General features: G+C 39.9%; 2 protein-coding genes across 3 annotated transcripts in view; both read left to right on the top strand.

The window, feature by feature from the left end:
• LOC127623356 (cytochrome c oxidase subunit 4 isoform 1, mitochondrial-like) overlaps window positions 1-22,027 on the top strand; it is a 160,516-nt gene that overhangs the window by 60,002 nt on the left and 78,487 nt on the right. The gene's annotated exons all lie outside the window — the stretch shown is intronic.
• Window positions 1-22,027, top strand: part of gse1b (Gse1 coiled-coil protein b) — a 333,061-nt gene that overhangs the window by 269,162 nt on the left and 41,872 nt on the right. For both annotated transcript variants that reach the window (XM_052097772.1, XM_052097771.1), the window contains exon 3: window positions 9,417-9,614. In XM_052097772.1, coding sequence (XP_051953732.1) covers window positions 9,417-9,614 — 198 coding nt within the window. The remainder of the gene's footprint in view (window positions 1-9,416; window positions 9,615-22,027) is intronic.

Below are 22,027 nucleotides of genomic sequence, written 5' to 3'. Positions count from 1 at the left end.
ACCTTTTGAGGCTTTCCCTCCTTGTGGAGGGTGTCAATGATGGTTTTCTGCACAACTGTCAGGTCAGCAGTCTTCCCCATGATTGTGAATTCAACTGAACCAGACTGAGACCATTTAAAGGCTCAGGAACCCTTTGCAGGTGTTTTGGATTAATTAGCTGATTAGAGTGTGACACTTTGAGCCTACAATACTGAACCTTTTCACAATATTCTAATTTTCTGAGATTCTGAATTTGGGGTTTTCATAAGCTGTAAGCCATAATCATAAAAATTATATCAAATAAAGGCTTGAAATATCTTACTTTGCTTGTAATGAGTCTATATAATATATTAGTTTCACCTTTTAAGTTGAATTACTGAAATTAATGAACTTTTGCACAATATTCTAATTTTTCGAGTTTCACCTGTACATTTTTTTTCTGTTTTCTGAAGTTTGGTTTGTTTTTAGACTATCAACTCCAAAATGTTTGTTTAAACATCAGTGATATGTGTCATTCTGCACATCCCTATTCGCCAGTGAAAACTCTTTGTACTGAGCGTGATGCAAATTTTGGTCAGAATTTACCTTACCATATCTGAGTGAAATTGAATCATGTAACGGTCATTCACCTGCATTCCCAAAGCTGAAATGTTTCAGATATGTTGTTGATCTCCTTGAATAGAATGATGGAAGTAAAATAGTTTAATGGCATTTAGTATCCGATCGATTTATCGGTATTAGCCTTTCACAGATATATTGGTATCGGTATATATGTTTTCCGATATGTGCAGATATAAAGATCAGAAGATATAATGCAGAAAACAATGCTTGGGGTGATTTAGAATTGGTGTCAATGTAGTTTGTCCATCTGAGCGTGCTCCGACTCCATTGTTTACAGAGCTGAGCTGACAGTAGTTCTGCTGACAGTGCAGATTTAAGTGGTGTCTTCATGGTAAGTTGCTAACTAGTTTGTGAAATACATATTGGAAAGTTAATAAACAATGCCCCCATAATTTTTCCTAACTAATATAACGTTAACCCTGTCCCTGACAACCATGTCACTCATATTTATCACATTTGCTGTTAGCCAGCTATAGTTTGTCAGTGCAGTCAGTAACGTTGCAGATTGAAAGGTAAACATCAGAGCATCTTTTTGCAGCTCAGCAGACATAGGTGAGGTGGTGGATTGTGTCTGTTCTGTTGAGTGTTAATTTCATGCTACGTTGTTACCTAGTTGGTGAGTCGCAATGCTGGAAAGAAAATAAACTAAGTACATTGTTTACTCTCTGTGACAACGAGCTTATAGTTAACTAGCTAACCTCATAGCTACTTTCATAAATTTTCAGCTGAGTGGTAGCTAATATGTAAACATGTATTCACCAAACTGTTTTTTTCAGGATTTGCAGTTTGGTACCCCCTTCTTCCTAACAATTCCAGCTGTTGCATTTACAAAATGTAATATGTAAAAGTCTGTTTTTCCACTGTTGAAAGTTCCCTGAACTTGTATAGCAGAATACGGTGTAACACTGTTGCCAGTGTTTATCTCTTGACTTGGCTGCAGCGAACCATTGTTATTGTTCGTGACTGTTTTGTTATACATTTACAGTGAAATATTGCTGATGAGGTTTTGATAAGCAAGAAAACTGTTGTCACAAACACCTGCGAGAGCACCTCCGCAATTGGCCATCAGAGATCTGACTCACCTGAATTCTAATCACCCGTGCACCCACATACCGGGCTTGATTAATTCACAGCTGATTCCCATTCCAGCTTCCTCTATTTAAGCTACACGCAGTGACATTGTCACTGCGAAGTCTTGTTTGTTCCGGCTACACTACTGAGCGTTCTATTACCAAACCTCTCTGATTATCTACTTACTGACCTTGCTTTCCCTGTTGACTACGACTGATCGCTGCCTGCCTACCTGAACCTTGCCTGCCTCTTCGTATTGCCCATTGCTGCCTGCCCCGACATTCTGCCTGCCTCACTACGCTCTGAACCAGCCTACTATTGCCCCGCTCCCCATTGCTTGACCTTTGCCCGCTGATACCTGTGAGTTCAATAAACTACTGCTTATGGATCCCAACTTACCTGAGTCTTTGTTACAACTGTACTTTAGTACAATTTAGAGGTACTTGTCCTTTACTTGAGCATTTACATGGCATTTTCTATTATTTTATAGAGGGAAATATTGTACTTTTTCCACTGCATTTATTTGTTTAACAGCTATAGTTACTAGTTAATTTTCAAATCAATATTTTATACTAAAATATATGATCAGTTAAAATAAAATTAACTATTATCTCTACATTTAAAAAATACCCATCTTAAAAATGCCCAGCTTAAATATAATGTATAATAATAATGTAAAATATTCTTTGATAAAAAAAATACTTGTTTAAGAAAGCAGCCATCTGAGAACCTTTGCATAGTCATATCGGTGCACTATCCACATAGAAAAGGTCTGTTTTCATTCCAGCTCAAAAATGAACTATATCGGCCACCGTATCAGTAATCTATGAATTTCTCCCCTCTAAAATCGGAATCGGTCTCAAAAATCCCATATCGGTTGGGCTCTAATGCATTTTGTAGGCATATCGTATTTTAATGATGATAATGGGGCTCTTGTTCAAATGGGCTGTTAACAAATATTGCTTAATATTGCAGTTGTTGTCTCAAATGCTGCTAGACAGTGTGAATATACTGGATGGTTCATAAGGGCTGTCAGATTCAAATTTAAATTGTCGTATTTCAAATAAAAATTCACATTTGCTATAATGTGCATTCAAATTGTGGATGTGTGCCAAGCACTGACAATGACGTACAGGCCGTTCTGATGGTTGTGTTCTTGGACTAAAACAGACGCTGCACATCGAATAAAACAGTCTGCGGGTGTCTCGAGACGTGGGAAGATAATTTCCCCTTTAAAATGTTAAATTTCCTTTGAAATTGACATAGCGTATTATAAATGCTAGCGCTCCTGTACTAAATGCTGAAAATACAACGATACACAGTGCAACAGCAAATGACGTCGGACTAGCTTGGGTTGAAGTCTTTGGTATTTGTGTCTTGCTCTTTTATCAGCATCTTGCAGTATAAACATTATGTACAGTACGTACAACATGCAGCTGTATATAATGAAAAACACTGTGGTCCTCCTGAATTATGAAGCTTGAGTCCGGGGTACATCGGCCGAGGCTACTGTGCAACTAAGTGAACATTTTTAGTTTAGCATTTTAACTATATTGACAGCTCTGTGGTTCATACACTCTTAAAAATAAAGGTTCCAAAAAGGGTATTTTGCAGCGATGCCAAAGAAGAACCATTTTTGTTTCCCCAAATATTCTTTCAGTGAAGATTCTTAAAAAAAAAAAAAACATTTGGAAAAAAAAACAATTCCAGTCCAAAGAACCTTTTTCCTTCACTACGAACTAGCGATCAACCAAAATGTTTTTTTTTTTATTTTGTATTCCCTTTACTCCCAATGTTGGAATGCCCAATTCCCACTACTTTAGTAGGTCCTCGTGGTGGCACGGTTAGTCACCTCAATCCATACCCCATAATGACAAAGAAAAAAACTGATTTTTGATAACTTTGCAAATTTATAAAAATAAAACAAAATTGTAAAAACTGAAAAATCACACTGACATAAGTATTCAGACCCTTAACTCAGTACATAGTTGAAGCAATCCTGTCTCTTAGTTCTGCAAGCAGTTCCTTTGAGCTCATGGATTGGTTTTTGCTCTGATATACATTTTCACCTGTGAGACCTTATATAGAAAAGTGTGTGCCTTTACAAATCATGTCCAATCAAAGTGTAGAAACATCTCAAAGATGATCCAGAGAAATTAGATGCTCCTGAGCAAAATTTCAAGTGTCAAAGAAAAGGGTCTGAATACTTATGTCAATATGTGATATTTCAGTTTTTTAATTTTCATAAATTCGTAAAGTTATCATAAATCTGGTTTTTGCTTTATCATTATGGGGTATGGCGTGTAGATTGATGTGAAAAAAATAATTTAAAGCATTTTAGCATAAGGTTACAACATAAAATGTGAAAACAATGAATGGGTCCATTTTGTCACGTTCTTTCCAATTTTTTACTAAATGTGGTGGCTCAGCAGTTAAGGCTCTGGGTTACTGATCAGAGGGTCAGGGGTTCAAGTCTGAACACCACCAAGACACCACTGTTGGGCCCTTGAGCAAGGCTCCAGGGGCGCTGTATCATGGCTGACCCAGCACTCTGACCCCAGCTTAGATATGTATCCCAGATATGTGAAAAATAAATAATTTCACCATGTATATGCAGAAATGTATGTATAATGTGTGACAATTGATCAATTTATTTATAAACGGGCCCTGTGACCAAAATGTCATATTAACATCAGGTGTGTGAAATGAAAAGGGGTCCATCCATTGTTTTGATTAAAGGCTTGTCTCTGGAAAATATGTGCTCTTTAAGTGTGATCTTGTTTGTCTTGTGTTTGTGTAGGAGGCGGAGTGTCATTACAGAGAGAGAGAGAGAAAGAGGGTTGAGATGGTTGCGGTGGTGGGGCACAGAACATGACATAACCTGCCCCAGGATCTACTAGAGAGAGAAACTGGGAGTGTCCTAGACTGTGGAAGCTACCCCTCTCCTCTCTCTCTCTCTCTCTTTCGCTCTCTGTTACCTCAGAAAGGTGGAGGAATTATATATGTAGAAGAGGAGGATCATGTGATCCTGCAGCAGCTGCTAAACTGAACATTGCAGAGAGAGTGACTGTGTGTTGCTTTGTGAGAGAGCAACAGTGTGTGTGAAAGTGACAGAGAGAGAGAGAGAGATAGAAAGATAGAGACAGATAGATGGCATTTCCTTGTGTGGGGTTTGCTAGAGGTTGACAGACATGAGATCACTCCAATGAGACAGAGCGATAGTGGAATAAATGTATGTGCTTAAATGTGTGTATTGAGAACTGCTCTCTCTGTGTGCGTGCGTGCGTGCGTGCGTGCGTGCGTGCGTGTGCATGAACATACAGTTCAGAGAAAAAAGTATTTGCACCTCATGATTTCTTCTATTTTTGTGTTTTTAGATCTTCAAACGAGATTTAACATAAAACAAAGGCAACCTGAGTAAACACAAAATACAGTTTTCATATGTATATTTTTAACTGAAGCAAAAATTTTATCCAACACCCATGTGAAAAACGAACTGCCCCCTTAAACTTAAGAGCAGGTTGTGCCACCTTTAGCAGCAACTAATGCAACTAAACGCTTCTGATAACTGGAGATCAGTCTTTCACAACACAGTTCAGACACACTGGAGGATTTGAGTATAAAGTCAAGTCAGGACTTTGACTAGGTCACTCCAAAACTATAATTTTGCTTCTTTTGAGCCATTCAGAGATGGACTTACTCCTATTCTTTTGATCATTGTCTCACTGCATAATCCAGATGCGCTTGAGCCCCAAGTCAGACTAATGACCGGACATTCTCCTTTAGGATTTTCTGGTAGAGATCAGAATTCATGTTTCCCTCAATTATTGAAAGTTGCCCTGGCCCTGAAGCAGCAAAGCATCCCCACACCATCACACTACCACCACAACATTCTCCCAAAAGGTTTGCGGATCATCAAGGTGTGTTTTGGCAAAATTCAGACGAGCCTTAATGTTCATGTGAGTTAGCGGTGGTTTTCTCCTCGCCACTCTTCCGATGGCATTTTTGGCCAATATCTTTCTGATAGTGGAGTCATGAACAGTGACCTTTATTGATGCGAGAGAGGCCTGCAGTTCCTTGAATGTTTTCCTTGGCTTTTTTTTTTTGTGTCCTTTTTTTGTTGCTGTGCTCTTGGAGGAATTTTTGAAGGTCGGCCACTTCTGGGAAGGTTCACTACTGTGCCAAGTTTTCTCCATTTGGAGATAAAGGCTCTCACTGTGGTTCTTTGGAGTCCCAGAGCCTTTGAAATGGCTTAGTAACCCTTCCCATACTGATGTATTTCAATCACCTTTTTCCTCATTATTTCTGGAATTTCTTTTGACCTTGGCATAGTGTGCTACTGGGTGAGATCTTTTAGACCACTTCATGCTGCTGAAAATATAATATTTAGGTGTTGATTTGATTGAACAGGGCTGGCTGTAATCAGGTCTGCGTGTGTCTTGTCCAGTGGAACCCCATGATGAATGCAGTTTCACAGATTTGGAGATTTCGTAACAAAATACTTTTTCACAGGGGCCCAGTTGTTATTGGATAACTTTTTTGCTTCAATAAATAACATTATCATTTAAAAACTGTATTTTGTGTTTACTCGATTGCCTTTGTTTTATGTTAGATTTAGTAAGAAATTAGGATCTCACTGTACATGTACATGCACAAGACTTCACAGAAAATGTTCAGTGTGTCTGAACATGCAGTGACATGTGAAGCACATGTGAATATCAGTAAATAGTGCGGGTGAGTGAGTGTTTGTGCATGAGGGACAGGGGCGCAACCACCCATGCATACATGTTTTTTGCACCTCTGGTGAGGTGTCAGTCTCAGGATCAGTGTTTGTGTGCTGCTGCGCTGTTGTTTATTTAATTATGAATTGCTCTGAGAGGTTCATGTGCAGTGCAGTGGGTGAAGAGAAGGAATGCAGGGAGGTCTTTCTCTCACTCAGACATTGGTAATGTAAGCAGGTGCAGACCAATGAGGTGCAAGTTAGCAATTCATGGGCTACGTTCACACTGCAGATGACTGTGACCCAAATCTGACTTTCTGTTCAAATCTAATTATTTTGTAAGTTTGATTACATGACATTTTAAATGTGGCCCATATCGGATACTGATCTGAACAGCCCACGCTCATTAACTGACCCGCATGCGTATAACACTCCCTGAGCATGTGTATAACAAACTCTGGCATGTTCAATTATATAATATTAAATTGCATTGAAACATTTAATTAGCTGTTTTTTTTTAAGCGGATAGGACACTTAATGCCTGGATACTGTATCTAATAATATCTCAGTACATGAGTACATTTGGAGAAAGGCTGTCTTGATGGATATAGTATTTTTAAATTAAGTAATTTGCCTTTGTATGGTGCAGTTAGGCTAAATTATCATCAAAGCTCATGAGTGTAATATTACTTAAGAGCGAAACACCATGAACTCGAAGGACAAACAGTAGTATGAGAAATATGGAAACTGTGTTTTCTCTGAATGCAGAGAATTTCCAGCACATAAATCTATCATGTGCATTTTTTACTATGTGTTGTCCAAACGAATCACTGAACCCAACTTTTGAGCCTATCATTTTATTTTATTTCTTTAAAATAGAACTGAAAGTAGAAATGACTCACAATTGAAAGTTTAAACAATAACATGATATATGCTGGAAATCAAGTGTGCAAATTACAGAAGTTGAGCTAGATTGATGTAAAATCACGTAAAATCTGACATGGCTGTTCACACTGAAGGCACACTGGAAAAAGCATATGAAAGTGGCCCAAATCGGATTTGAAAATGTCAGATTCAGTGCACTGGATGGCTGGTGGCTGGTCATCCAAATAACAGATCTGTGTCACGTGCATGAATAAAAATCAGATTTGGGCCACATTCAGCTGTGAGCATGCAATTTTATATAAAAGCCATGCAATTTATAGGGTAAAGGAACATGATACTTTTGGGGATTTTATCTTTCCTTTTGTGTGTAACAGCTCTTTGTGCATGTAAAAGTCACGCAAAAGGGAGTTATTCTCTCCCACAGACAACACTGCTCAAGAACTACATGAAATGGCTGGATTGTAGTCCAGCCATTTCTTCTGTAAAGTATCTACACAACTATGTAACATTTGCATAATTCCCGCCTAAGGCTACTTTGGCCCGCCCTCAAACAAACATAGTTATGGCCGAGGCAGGATGAGTTGGGTTAGTGTTGTCGCTAAGTCGAGAAGACGCTGTTTTCTTCAATGCAAACCTCTTTGTTTGGACTTCCAAAGGCAGACGAATTGATTGAATTTTAATTATTTAGCATTTTGATTTTCAAGACGGTTCCTCATGAAAGATGGTGCAGGTCCCACTTTGTTGGGACAATATTACGAAAACTGCGGAGTTTTGTGTTGTAGCTGCGGTTTACACCCAGTGCACAGGTGTAGGCCTCTGCTAACCTGCTAGCTAATGTTATTATGTTGAAATAGATTTGGTAAGGGTTTACTATTCAGCTGTGGGCTGGCATTTACCTAAAACTGTGTAACAAAATGGTAGATCTTAAGAGTCTTATATAATTACAAGCTGTAATGTTATGGCAGCTATCGGTAGTCCACGGCTAACTTGCTCACTAACTGTCTAATACACCCGATAACGGTGTATTAGACAGGAGTCCAAACGGGAGTAAGCCTCTGTTCTCCATTCATAGCTCAGGGACAAAAGTTCGGCTACACCCATTCCAGCAAAAGATGACTAACTTAGATGCACTACGTGTCTTTTACTTGAAGCTTTGTTAGGTTCACAATAATCAACAGTGTACCTGTAAGAATGCTACAAAAGTAAAACTTACCACTGTGAAATGTCCTGCTGAAGTTGTCCTTGCGAAGGTGGTTCAGGTCGATCATCTTGTTCTTCCAAACTTTCATTATTTCATTCAGTATATGACTCGGCTAGAGCTGGTATGCCAAAAACAGACACCACTGTCACCATAGTTACAGTAGTGTTTACAGCTGCTCAGGACAATTCGAATCTCGGTTATGGTAAGGGGCGTTAGATTTCCAACACATGCCCTACACATTTGACCAATCAAAACAGCTGACCAATGAGAGCAGACTGGGCTTTTCAGAAAGGGGGGGCTTTAAAGAGACAGGAGGTAAATCAGAGCATTTGAGCCAGATGAAGAGAAGGGAAAAGAAATGTACAATATAAGAAAAAGAATGTGTTTTTTGATACATTTAAGCAAGTAAACCTATTTTAGTAGACCCCCAAAATAAAATTATGAACCTGATTATTAGCATAATATGGGCTCTTTAAACACACACCTGGACATTTGTTTTTATTAAATAATAAGCAACTTGATCTTGTGACTGGTGTTTGCCGTTTCTTCACTTTTCTTGTCGTACACTGTATTTTCTTTCTTTAAAAGTTTTCAAATTTGTCCTGGTTCTCTGCTGATGGCTCTTTATTGCAATAAGCATGTTCATTTCCTCTGCAGAATACTGTACCATGATTTTAACTTAAGGTAGCTAGAGTCATTGTTGATTTTGGTAGAAGTGATTTGGAAGAGTGTGTGAATGCTCACAGACAGACAACCACCCCAGAGGCTGAGTGACCTTGGGCATAACCTTTGACCTCACCTCTGTCCTCCAGCTGTCATTGACGGACAGTGTTTTGTGTCCATTTCACCCATTAGCCAGCCTGTCTCTTCTGAGTCAAAGTACGTCTTGTTTATTGCAAAGATCTAACATCTCCCTCCGTCTCTCTGTGTCTCCCTCAGGCATGAGCCATGAGCCAAAGTCACCATCTTTAGGCATGATTTCCACGGCGACCCGCACCACTGCGACTATCAGTCCCCTCACCCCGTCTCCTCTCAACGGTTCGATCGTGGCCAATGGCAGTCCTGCATCTCAGTCCGCACACTCCGGATTTGCTGCCGCCCTCCGCAAGCTGGCCAAACAGGCAGAGGAACCCCGAGGTAAGCTGCGACCCCTGACATTTGACTCCTGACATGTGTGTCTTTGTTCCATGAGCACATGTGCATCAAGGGTATTGTGTCTTTATAGCCATAATAATGAGTCTTTAGTGGATTTCACGCTGGACTGAATGAAGTCCGTTTCTCCCGGGAGTCCTGGTCATGTTCAGTGACCCTCTTGAGCTGTAGTGTGGTGTTTAGCAGCGGCAGGATGTCATGTTCTGATGATTTTGGCTCTCAGGGGCCCAATGGAGGTCGGATGAGAGATCTCTATAAGTGAATAAAAGAACACTAGATCTTTTAGCACTACACATTTAACATGCTAGGAGGTAGGGCTGGGCAGTATTATGGTATATACAGTGCATTCGTAAAATATTCAGACCCCTTCATTTTTTTCACATTTTTTTATGTTGCAACCTTATGCTAAAATGCTTTCAATTATTATTTTCACATCAGTCTACAATCCACACCCCAAAAAAAAATATTTTTGATAACTTTTCAAATTTATGAAAATGAAAAAAAAATGAAATATCACATATTGACATAAGTATTCAGACCCTTTGCTATGACACTTGAAATTTAGCTCAGGTGCATCTAATTTCTCTGAACCAGCTTAGAATGCATATCAGAGCAAATATCAAGCCATGAGGTCAAAGGAACTGCCTGCAGAGACAGGATTGTGTCAAGGCACAGATCTGGGAAAGGCTACAAAAAAATTTCAGCTGCATTGAAGGTTCCCAAGAGACAGTGGCCTCCATAATTCTTAAATAGAAGAAGTTTGGAACAATCAGGACTCTTCCTAGTTCTGGCCACCAGGACAAACTGAGCAATCGGGGGAGATGGGCCTTGTTAAAAAAAGGTGACCAATGGTCACTCTGGTTGGGTTCAAGAGAACATTGTGTGGAGATGTGAGAAACTTGCAGATCGACCATAACCATACTTCATCACTCCACCGATCTGGGCTTTATTGGAGAGTGGCCAGATGGAAACCTGTCCTCAGTGCATTACACAAAAAAGCACCTAAAGGACTCTCAGACTGTGAGAAACAAGATTCTCTGGTCTGATGAAACAAAGATTGAACTGTTTGGCCTCAATTCCAAGCGTCATGTCTGGAGGAAACCAGGCACTGCTCATCACCTGCTCAATAACATCCCAACAGTGAAGCATGGTGATGGTAGTATCATGAGGGGGGTTCAGCAACAGGGACTGGTCAGGGTTGAAGGAAAGCTGAATGCAGAAAAATACAGAGATATCCTTAATGAAAACTTGGTCCAGAGCGCTCAGGACCTCAGACTTGCCCGAAGGTTCACCTTCCAACAGGAAAATTACACTAAGGATGACTCTGTGAATGTCCTTGACTAGCCCAACCAGAGCCCGGACTGTCCCTATCCAACCTGACAGAGCTTAAGAAGATCTGGAGAGAAGAATGGCATAAAAACCACAAATCCAGGTGTGCAAAGTTTGTCACATCATGCCATAAAATACTTAAGGATGTAATCGCTGCCAAAGGTGCTTCAACTATGTACTGAGTTAAGGGTCTGAATAGTGATATTGTGATATGTGATATGTGTCAATGTGATATTTCAGTTTTTTCTTTTTAATACATTTGCAAAGATATAAAAAAACTGTTTTTTTGCATTGTCATTATGGGGTATGGAGTGTAGTAAGTGAAAAAATAATAATTTTAAGCATTTTAGCATAAGGCTGCAACATAACAAATTGTGAAAAAAATGATGGGGTCTGAATACTTAATGAATGCACTGTACTACATGGACAAAGTGGAAGAAACATGTCAGCAGGTAGAGATGTTGCTGAAACATTTACCGCTGTTATAAGTATTCATACTCTACGAGACTACATGTCTGTTTGGTCACATGTTTAATTTAAAGTTTGCCGTTTAATTGTCAATTCAGAATGGTTGATGTAACTGTTTTAATTATTAGGCTATAGTTTCATATATTTAGCAACTAGCTCCTTGGTTTGTCATTTACTGATATTGTCAATCATCGTCTGTCAATGATTGTCGCAATAGGCATTGGGGGATTTGTCAGACATTGTCGAGATCCAATTACATAATTTTATCGCCCAGCCCCTAGTAATTGGTTGAAAGAATTTTCCAACATTTGATATCGGGAATATTGACATATTGTTAATGTGATGTACGTTTTTTGTCATATTGCCCACCTCTGCAAGTGATGTTCACATGTATGTAATTCTTTCTTGTTTGAATTAGGTAACCTACATGTGGTTAGGGCTGGGCGATATGGAGCAAAAAATATATCTCGATATATTTTGCTATATCTCGATATACGATATATATCTCGATATCTTTACAGGAAAAATAACCCCCCAAGAACTACTGCAAAAACAAATATGCCAAATACCACAGTCTTTTTTTATTAAAGTGCAAAGAGATAGGCAGTTCACTTAAGAACAAAGTGCTTCTTATTATTTAACTGTAAAATAAAGGAAGAAATACATATTGCCTTTTCATTCAAAAATGAAACAACTCAACTCAAGGTAGGCAGTGCATATATAAGAACAAAGTGCTTCTGCGACATTTAAGAAAAAAAAAGCCCTGATTACATAAATAATAATAATTTAACTGTAAATTAAAACAAATAATACATATTGCCTTTTCATTCAAAAATAAAACAACTCAAGCTCATCTTTGCATTAACTCCATGTAGCCATCAACAAATAGCCAAAAAACAAGTTTGTGTAACTCTTTTACATTTTAAGATTTTGAGCAAGGAATACCAATCTGTCTACTGTGTCAGGCTTAAGTGCAGCCCTTTGACAAGTAACTATATTTCCACTGCAGCTGAAGATCCTTTCAGAAGGACTGCTAGTGGCAGGCACACAGAGGTCCACCGCTATATGAAATGCCACGGACTCTGTGATGTTACACCACCTTGCGCTCTTTCTTTCATATTCTACACTCCGCGTTAAGATTTATGGAGTGTTATCTCTGTAGTGTTTGGAGTGTTACCAGAGCTAGTGGGTTTAGTGGCCGGGATACTTAGTCTGGTGCACTCCTCGTATGCGAGCTTGTGCCTTGTCTGTAAATGGTGGAAAAGGTTTGTGGTGCTAGAAGCTTTGGTTGGCACCAACTTTCGGCATTCACGGCAGTAGACATCTGTCTGCTGTTCATCCGACACCTTAAAACCGAAGTATCTCCATATAATGGAGCCAGTTGTCCTTTTTTTTAAGACAAGTTCTGCCTCTGGGCTGGTTGCGGGCGACGCCATGTTGAATGAGACAACACGCGAAGGGAGGGGAAGCAAAAGCTAAGAGGTGGGGGCGAGCGGAGGCGGGAGCGAGCACAGCACAGAGAAAGCAAACGAGTAAAGTGGCGAAATCAGAATTGAATATAAACAATATATCGATATATACGATATGTCAAAATTCATATCGTGTTTAAAAAATATCTCGATATATTTTAAATATTGAGATATCGACCACCCCTACATGTGGTGTTTTCATTTCATTTTCAAGATGATCAAAGGTTGTGTTTTCGATGTAAATTATTGTGTGTGTAAGATTTGAACCTATCGTCCGAGAGCCTCATCTTAACCTGCTGTCTGTGAGATGGTTTGTCTTTTCTGCTGCAGTTTAATGAGGGAGCCATTTTCTGGATCAGTTCCTGCTGCATCACTGTGTACCTACTGTGTGAGAGAGTTGTGTTTTCTACAAATACACCCATTGTGTGTGTTTGTGTACATACAGAAGGTACTAGAAGGTACATATAAACAAACCCACGTACACACACTCTGCAGCACAGCTTTGCAGACAGCGTCTCAGCAGGGAAGCAGTCTTTAAGTGTTTGCCTGGAGCTGTGCTTTTCCTCATTCTGCCTGTCCCCTGGAGTGAGTGTCCCCAGCAGACCCAAGAAGAGCTCTCCACAGAGGGTATGCTTGGGGGGGGAGACGGCCCCAGCACCCTGCTGTGATGAATAACACAGAGTCCAGTGCTGCACCCAGACAACTTCTCTGGGGTAGTGAAGGGCCATTTAATTTGTCCTAATTATCACTGTAGCATACCCCCGCCCCTCTCACATATATAATTAGCCTATCATTTAAAAATAAAAAATAAATTATGATCGCAGACCACTCACTGACTCTCTGATGCATATTGTGAAAAAAATGTCAAGAGCTTTCTCTATGCATTAAGTTCTAATCTGATTGTCTGACTTGACCTACTCTCCTGGTACTGATGTTAATATCAGTCAAGTCAAGTCATATTTATTTATATAATGGTTTTCACAACACACATTTCAGTGCAGCTTTACAGAAAATTATGCTGCAATAGAAACTTAAGCTGTAATGTCTTAAAGTCTTTATTGTGCATGATTGGAGTTGGCAGCAGTTAATACTCTGTGAAGTCCATAGTAGACTGAAGTGATGTCTAGCTGGCACAGCCTGCAGTTAGTAGTTATCACTCAGTGACACATAGCGGTGGGAGTTGGACATCGGGTTGGACCAAAGCTGGATCTAGCAGGCTCTGGTAACCTCAGGCAGGGCTTGTACTTTTGAAATATATTACACTGTTAGATCTTCCTTTCACATCAGCAGAGGGAGACAGGTGGCTCATGTTCTGTAGGGTTGCAGCATACTGGCCGCTGTCCTGTTAATTCTGTCAAGCTGGTTTGAGAAATGCATGCAAAACATGCTCAACATGAGGAATCCAGCATGTGCCTTTGACATTGGAAGGGTTACTGATGTTGACTCCCAGCATTTTGCCCACTGCCTGCAGCTCCCTCTGAGATTTTGAGCTAAAGTGGTATGTTTTCCACAGCAAGTAGAGGAGCTCATGAAGTTTAGCTACCATGGGCTCCTTTTTTTGGACAGTCAGCATGGCCAATTCCAGTCTAAATGATTGACACAGTGTAAAATTAAGATTTACAATTTACCATTAGTAATTAGGAAAAGAAAATAGTTATTACTCTTCTGACAAGGATACATTTCATTGATAAAATTATACCAATTCTTGATTTTATGTATTTTAGATCACATTCAGTGTATTTCTAAGCACAGCAATAATCAAATTTACCTGTGAGGCATGCAGTGGAATAGAATTACATGCTCTCCGTCCTCTTCTTTCAGCAGGGCAATGACACCTCCACGTTGTCCCATATTCACTGCAGCTCCATCCGCTCCGAAGTCAACTAGCTTGTTTATCCATCCTATCTCCTGTCCGAGCTGCTCAAAAGCAGTCAGAACTGCAAGACACTGCATACTTTGTATGAATTATTGTCTCATTATTGAAAAACACCATAATAGTGAGCAATTCTCACCTAATGCATGGCATGTATTGCATTGGTGGATGTTTTGAAGCATGTGTGTACTACAGACAGGGAGAGGGACAGGTTGAAAATGTCCTTAAAAACACCAGCCAGTTGATTTGCGCACGCTCTGATTATGCGGCCCGTCTGTATCCACGGCTTTACGGAGGTCCGCGCATTAAGTGCTGCGCAAACATCGCTGTTAACCCATGGTTTCTGGTTGGAGTAGATCCGTATTGTTTTGGTCGGAACAACATCCTCTATGCACTTCCTGATGAAACCCGTTACCCTATCAGCGTAAACCTCGATGTCGTCATCAGAGGCGGACCAGAACATCTCCCAGTCCGCATGATCAAAACAGTCTTGTAGCATAGAGTATGATTGGTCGGACCAGCACTGGATCGTTCTGAGGGTGGGTGCTTCCTGTTTCAGTTTCTGCCTGTAAGCGGACAGAAGCAGAGCGGAAGAGTGGTCTGATTTGCCAAATGGTGGGCGGGGGAGGGATTTGTAGCCATCCCGGAAAGGAGAATAGCAATGGTCCAAAACCCGGTCCCCTTGTGTGTTGAAGCTGAGGTGTTGGTGGTATTTTGGTGCGATTGTTTTAAAATTGGCTTTGTTACAGTCAATGAATGCGGCCTTAGGGTGCGCGGTTTCCTGCTCACTTATGCTCCCATACAGTTCCTTGAGTGCCCGGTCTGTGTCAGCTTGTGGGGGGGGGGGGGTACACAGCTGTGATAATGACCGCTGTGAATTCCCTCGGTAGCCAGAATGGTTGACACAGAAGCATGAGAAATTCCAGATCAGGAGATCAGAAAGACTTGATAAAATATTCGTTCCTCTGATCACACCATAACGGAGAACCCCACGGGTTCGATGGCCGAGTCTGAAATCTCTGCAGACATACAGGTTTCCGTAAGGCAGATAACTCCGCAATCCCTCGTCTCTCGTAGGAAAGAGATCCGCGCTCTCAGCTCGCAGAGCTTGTTGTCCAGAGACTGAACATTTGCCAGTAGTATACTGAGTAGCAGGGGTCGATTTGCGCGACATATTACTCTGATGAGCACGCCGGCTTTTTTTGCCCTATTCCTTCTGCGTTTCCGTGGCCGGGCATCCCAGACAAAGGGCTCCGCTGGCGTGTTTGTAAACAGCGGGTCGGCATTGAGGAATTTGAAGTCCGGTTTTCGATGTGTAATTGTAGAACCAATGTCCAAAAGCGTTTGTCTGTCATATACAATAAGGCAGACAACATCCAAGGCAAAAAAACTAAAAACTGTAAACAAAACAAACAATAAACTGCAGTGTTGTGTCGGAGCTCGCAACGCAGCAGCCATACACTGCGCCATCTTGAGTCCAATGGTTGGTCAGATGGTCTTTCCTGTCTAAACGGGCTGTTCTTGGCCTGAATAAGCTGATAAAGTCTGGCTACATGAGACTTTTATTCAACTAACTGTTAACTCTGACATCTCTCTCTCTCTCAGTCTCTCTCTCTCTCTGAGCCATCTGTGGGTGATGTATAAAAACTACTATTATTAGGTCACTCATACTGTTAAAAATAGCCCTAGAAACACCTCTGCCCAGTGGATGTCTGATGTATCTCTGCTCCAGACAGCTGTAGGTGGACAGCAGGATGAGCTCACAGAGAAACGGGCTGATCCAGAGATGCTACAGTGAAACGGGTTGAATTAGTGACAAGCAATATAACCATCTTTATTTCTTATATCTTAACTGGATTGCACTTGCTAAATTAAACATGAAACTTAGTGAGGTCCTGGGACAACAATGTGACATACTGCTGTTTGAAACATTTGTCATTGCATACTGTATACTTTTTATACATACTATCTTATACCATTATACCAGTATATATTGTAAAGTATGCAGTAAGCAGTACACTAGAATTCTTTCTGAACACAGTAAATCTCTCTCAGCAGGTGGTGTGTGATTAATTAGCTGCTCTGTGTGGACTGAGATATTAAAGGGCTCATCCTTTATCCACAGAGAGAGAGAAAGAGAGATAGAGGAGCAGAGAGTAGGAAAGAGTCTCTAGTTCTGGTTGAGAGGAAAGAGGCAGACGGGGCCCTGGGGGTTGGGTTTGGGGTCCAAGAAACACTGACCTCTCCATCTGGAGAAGCGCACACACACACACACACAGAAGCTGTGTCCGAAATGGCTCACTTATTCACTCATTCGCTGTTCCCTATATAATGTATGGCACTATCTCAGCAACGAGTGAATTCAGACACTGGCATAAACACAGATCATCAGAAAGAGCGCTGGAGCTCTCACAGAAACAGACATATACACTATGCAGGCTACCTTAATTTGGATGATGATTAGGGATGTAGACAGTTAACTGATCAACAGGTTTTAATAATTTTTTCAAATAATACTATTGGTTAAAAATTAACCATGTGGTTATTTAAAGAAAAAACAGAGAACTAATTTGATCGTGTGGCAGAACAACACACCACTCCCTCTCGTCATCGTTGCCCCTCCTCTGAGATCAGTCCTTCAGCCAGGCTCATAACGCAAGTGGGCAGGAGAGAGAAGAGGTGTATAATTAATAAGCCTCGTTTTGGTCAGCGAGTTGGAACGAGGCACACCTGATGTGTATTTAGCCTCATGACCGCTGCCAAATAAATATAGAGCATGCTTCTTCTTGGGAAGCCGGCTTCTATTCGCCTTGTGTGCACACACTGGCATCCTCACAGATCCAGGAGCAGAGCGGGGAGGGTTCCGGGTGAATTAGATGCAATACGGGGGGATTGAAGCACAGGTTGTGGCCAATGGGCACGGATGCCAGGCCACTTTACCCTCACATATGCCGTGGGCCTGGGAAGACAGGCCGCCAATGACGCTGGCACCCCAAGCGCCATGGACCAATCAGGGGAGCGTGTGTGGCCGCCGGACCCCACCCATGTCCTGAATCCTCCTCTGGATGCTCCCATCCTACACGATGCCCACTTTCACTGTGAGGGCACCAGATTCCCCTTTATTTTGGAAAATTTCCTGCTTGGACACTATTTTCCCCATTTATAAAAACGTTATGTTAATTATTATTTTCATTAAATGACTCTCCTAGGCTTGACGGAACACTCATTGTGTCTTGTCTCTTGCTCAGAGAAAAGATAAGTGGTGAATGAGTTCCACGTGTGTGCCACACTGGTCTCGTGTTCCAATGAGGTGCGGTAGACATATTTAAAGAGAGGAGACAGCTGCAGATGGGGAGAGAGACGCATTGTGACTTCGGAGAAGCAGTGCGTTTGGTTTTGTCTTTTAAGTTGTATAATAAATGGTTACGTGTTTGTCAAGCCGGTTCCAGTTTCCTCCTTGCCATGCATTCCTTGAACTTCATTACAGAAATTAATGGTTGTTCATTCAAATGTTGATGTAATAACTATGGTAAATATGCACATCTGTCATGTGAGCCTGTTTTGTTTCAGCGAGCATAGAGCGTTGTCATACTTGTTTGGTCACTTGTTTGAATGATGGTAACCAGTTCATAACCGGTTAATGCTGGTGGTTACACGGTTAAAAGAATTTGCCAATATTTGTATCCCTGATGATGATGATAGTAATTATAATTGATATTCTTACTAAATGGTATATTAGTAAAGCAATAAATCATCATTCCGATTGCCATGTTTATGTTCATAAAGTTTAATACATAATGATATATGAATTATAATTACTGCCAAGGGCAGCGTTTCTGAATTCAGAGAAGAGACGAACATGTATGCAGAGCACCCACATTTGACCATATAGCATTTCTAAAAGTAAATATTGCATGCTCCTATTATTTGAAACATTCAGCTAATTATCATTAACCTCAGTAAAATTGTGAAGAATGAAACCACTTGTTAATGACAAAATAAAAATCAATAAACTATATAATTTCATCTGCATACTCTTAAATATATCTGTATAATTTTGGCTCAGTATATTTGAACAATGACATTTCAAAAATATATATATAAAGATCTCGTGCTCTCTTTCTCTCTCTCTCTCTCTCTCTCTCTCTGGTGCATGCTGGGAAGTGGGGAGTTAGTGCATGGAATTGTGAGTTTAGTTTTGGTGAGAGGTCAATTTAAAAATTGGTTCTCATATCTTTTCTTTTTTCTTATTTAATTACACATTTTGATATCTAAATTTAAAACACATTTTTGTGATTGTATTGTTGTTATTTCTCAGCTCGTTTTGAATCTGGAATCTGGCCTCGTGTTTGTGAGTGTGGGTTCGTCTTCCCTGTCACTCAAACACGGGGTTAGATGTGTTAGTAATGCAAGCATTTCGGTTGAGGATGTACTGTTGGATGTAGCAGAAATATTATATCGGCATCTCGGATGAATAAGGCCTTGGTGGTATTTCTGAAAGATGAGACACTCGTTAACTGATTGGTTGAAAGCAGAATCAAGATAAGTGGGTATTTTGTTCCAGTTCAACCCCTGGTTTCTCTGACAACGAAGGTAACGATATATAATGTTCCACCGTTTATTCCTGACGTAGATATTGAAAGAGAACTTTCTCGCTTTGGAAAGTTCGCAAGTGGTATTAAAATGGGGTGTAAGAATGCGGCTTTGAAGCATGTGTTGTCGTTTAGACGACAGGTGTATATGTTTCTGAATTCACCGAGTCTAAACATTTCGTTTAAATGCGTGTTTGATGGGAAGTCGTATATGGTGTATGATAGCACTGGAGAAATGCGTTGTTTTGAATGTGGCTCAATGGGACACGTAAAACTGTTGTGTCCTTTTAGAAGTGAAGAGTGTGAAGCTGGCCCGAGTAATACTTCGGGCGAGAGAACAGAGAATACAGAGGCAGAAGGAACTATTAGTGGTGAAGCCGAATCGTTAAATAACGAGGATAGATTGAATTCTTGACAAGAAGGTGGTGTCACTGATGCTCAATTATCTAATAGTGAGAATCAGAATGAAAACAGTTCCGGCAGTGTTCAAATGCACAAAAGTGTAGAGATTGTAAATAGTATGCCTGTTGTAATGGATGAAAGAGTTCTTAGTGAACAGGTGTTGGAGCAAAGTGAAGCTGTGGAGGAGATAAGGGTAGTAGGCCAGATGAACATTGAAAGTAGTGAAGCAGCAGATTCCAAGGCTGAAAGTGGAGACGTTTTTCCTTCAACAAAGATTGTGTTGGAAACTGATAAAGAAATGGGCAATGAGGATGTGATGGTGATGATGATGAGAGTGTTCAATCTGATTTATCGGACATATCTGATTTCTCGCAAATTACCTGTGAGCAAGTATATTCGTTGGAAGAAATAAACGATTTCATGAGACTTTTGGAAGACCTGTTGATGTAAGGGATTTTTTTTCTGATGTGAAATCGTTTGAAACTTCAGTTCTCTACCGGCAGAAGAGGGTTGGAGAAGATGGCTTGATTCAGAAAAAAAGATTCCGGTTAAAAAAGATTATTTGAAAGCTGAGAAGAGGGAAAAATCTTGCAAAACGTAAATTCAATAATTGGGACAAATGAGATGCACTACACGTAAGGTGACTTTACTACCCCTGTTCTGTCTGTTTCTTCTTTCTTTCTATCTTAGTTTTATGGAGAGTAGAAGATTGGGTTCTTTAAATATCAATGGGGGAAGAGACAGGAGCAAGAGAGCAATGGCTGCTGAAATCATACATTTAAAAAATATAAACATTACATTTTTACAAGAAACACGTACAGATTATAACAATGAGGTAGAATGGTATAGATGGTGGGAGGGGAAGTGTTTTATTAGTCATGGATTAAGTACAAGTGCAGGTGTGGCTATCCTTTTTTTTTTTTTAATTGGATTTGAAAATGTTGTTAACCATGGAATTAGAAAAAGGAAGAGTTTTAATAGTTAAAGCAGAAATTAATGGGTCTGTATTTTTATTTATTAACGTCTATGCTCCTAATAAAGGGCCAGAATGTGTAGAACTTTTTAGAAAACTTCAAAATACATTAAGACAACAAAATGATGATTTTTGTGTGATAATGGGTGGAGACTGGAATTGTACTACTAATTTCTTATTAGACAGGAATGGAGAAGAGTCTCACCCACAGTCAAGTAATGCACTTCTTAATTTAACTAAAGAGTTCGAGTTAATGGATGTGTGGAGGGATAGGAATCATAACGTTTACCGTTTAATCATAATAGATGATTAAACGGTACACATGGATTAAGATGTTAGATTCTTCTGTTACTGGTGCAAGACTAGACAGAATATATGTTTGTAAGAAAGAAAATAATAGAATCATGAATGCAAATATATTTCCGAATGGTTCTGATCATCATATTGTTACCATTGATTTTAATATTATGAAAGTACCACATACAAATTATTATTGGCATTGGAATGCTAAATTGTTGCAGGATAACTCAATCATTTTGTTATTTTTGGGAAATGTGGAAATTGAATAAGAATAATTTCGAAAATTTGACTAAGTGGTAGGAGGTAGGGAAGACACAGATCAGGGTTTTTTGTCAGGAATATTCATATAATTCCACGGTCTATATAAAAGGGAAAATTAAACAGTTGGAGAAGGATGTTTATGATATAGAAAACTTGATGTCAATGATGTAAGAGTAATTAAGGATTTAAAAAATAAGAAAATGGATCTGAAAGTTTTTTTGGAGGAAAGAGTGAAGGGTGCTTTGATTAGAGCAAGAATAATGTCTATTAAGGAAACTGATGCTCCTACTTCTTATTTTTTCAATTTAGAATGTACAGTTGCACAACAGAAAATCTTGCACTGTTTGCGTTGTGAGAATGGGACACTGACTTCAAAACCATTGGAAATGAAGAAAATGGCTATAGACATTTATTCTGAACTATTTGGACCCACGGAATGTGATTCTGAAGGCACGGATCAGCTGTTGCAAGGGTTACCTAATCCAGAGCATGTCGATAAAGAAAATAAATTATTACATTTTAATGTTTATGTTTAAACTTTCTGAAGCAGTTCAACCACTCCATACCAGGAGTACCAGGAATTGATGGTCTGCCAGCGGAATTTTATAAGAAATTCTATTTTCTATTTTAGGCAGTGATTTTTTGAAGTAATTTGTGAATGTTTTAAGAGAGGAACACTTCCAACCAGTTGTCAAAGGGCTGTGATGTCCCTACTTCAAAAAAAGGAGATC

Source organism: Xyrauchen texanus, chromosome 29 (genome assembly GCF_025860055.1).
Source record: "Xyrauchen texanus isolate HMW12.3.18 chromosome 29, RBS_HiC_50CHRs, whole genome shotgun sequence".
Lineage (NCBI taxonomy): Eukaryota > Metazoa > Chordata > Actinopteri > Cypriniformes > Catostomidae > Xyrauchen > Xyrauchen texanus.
This window is presented reverse-complemented; position numbering and strand designations above follow the sequence as displayed.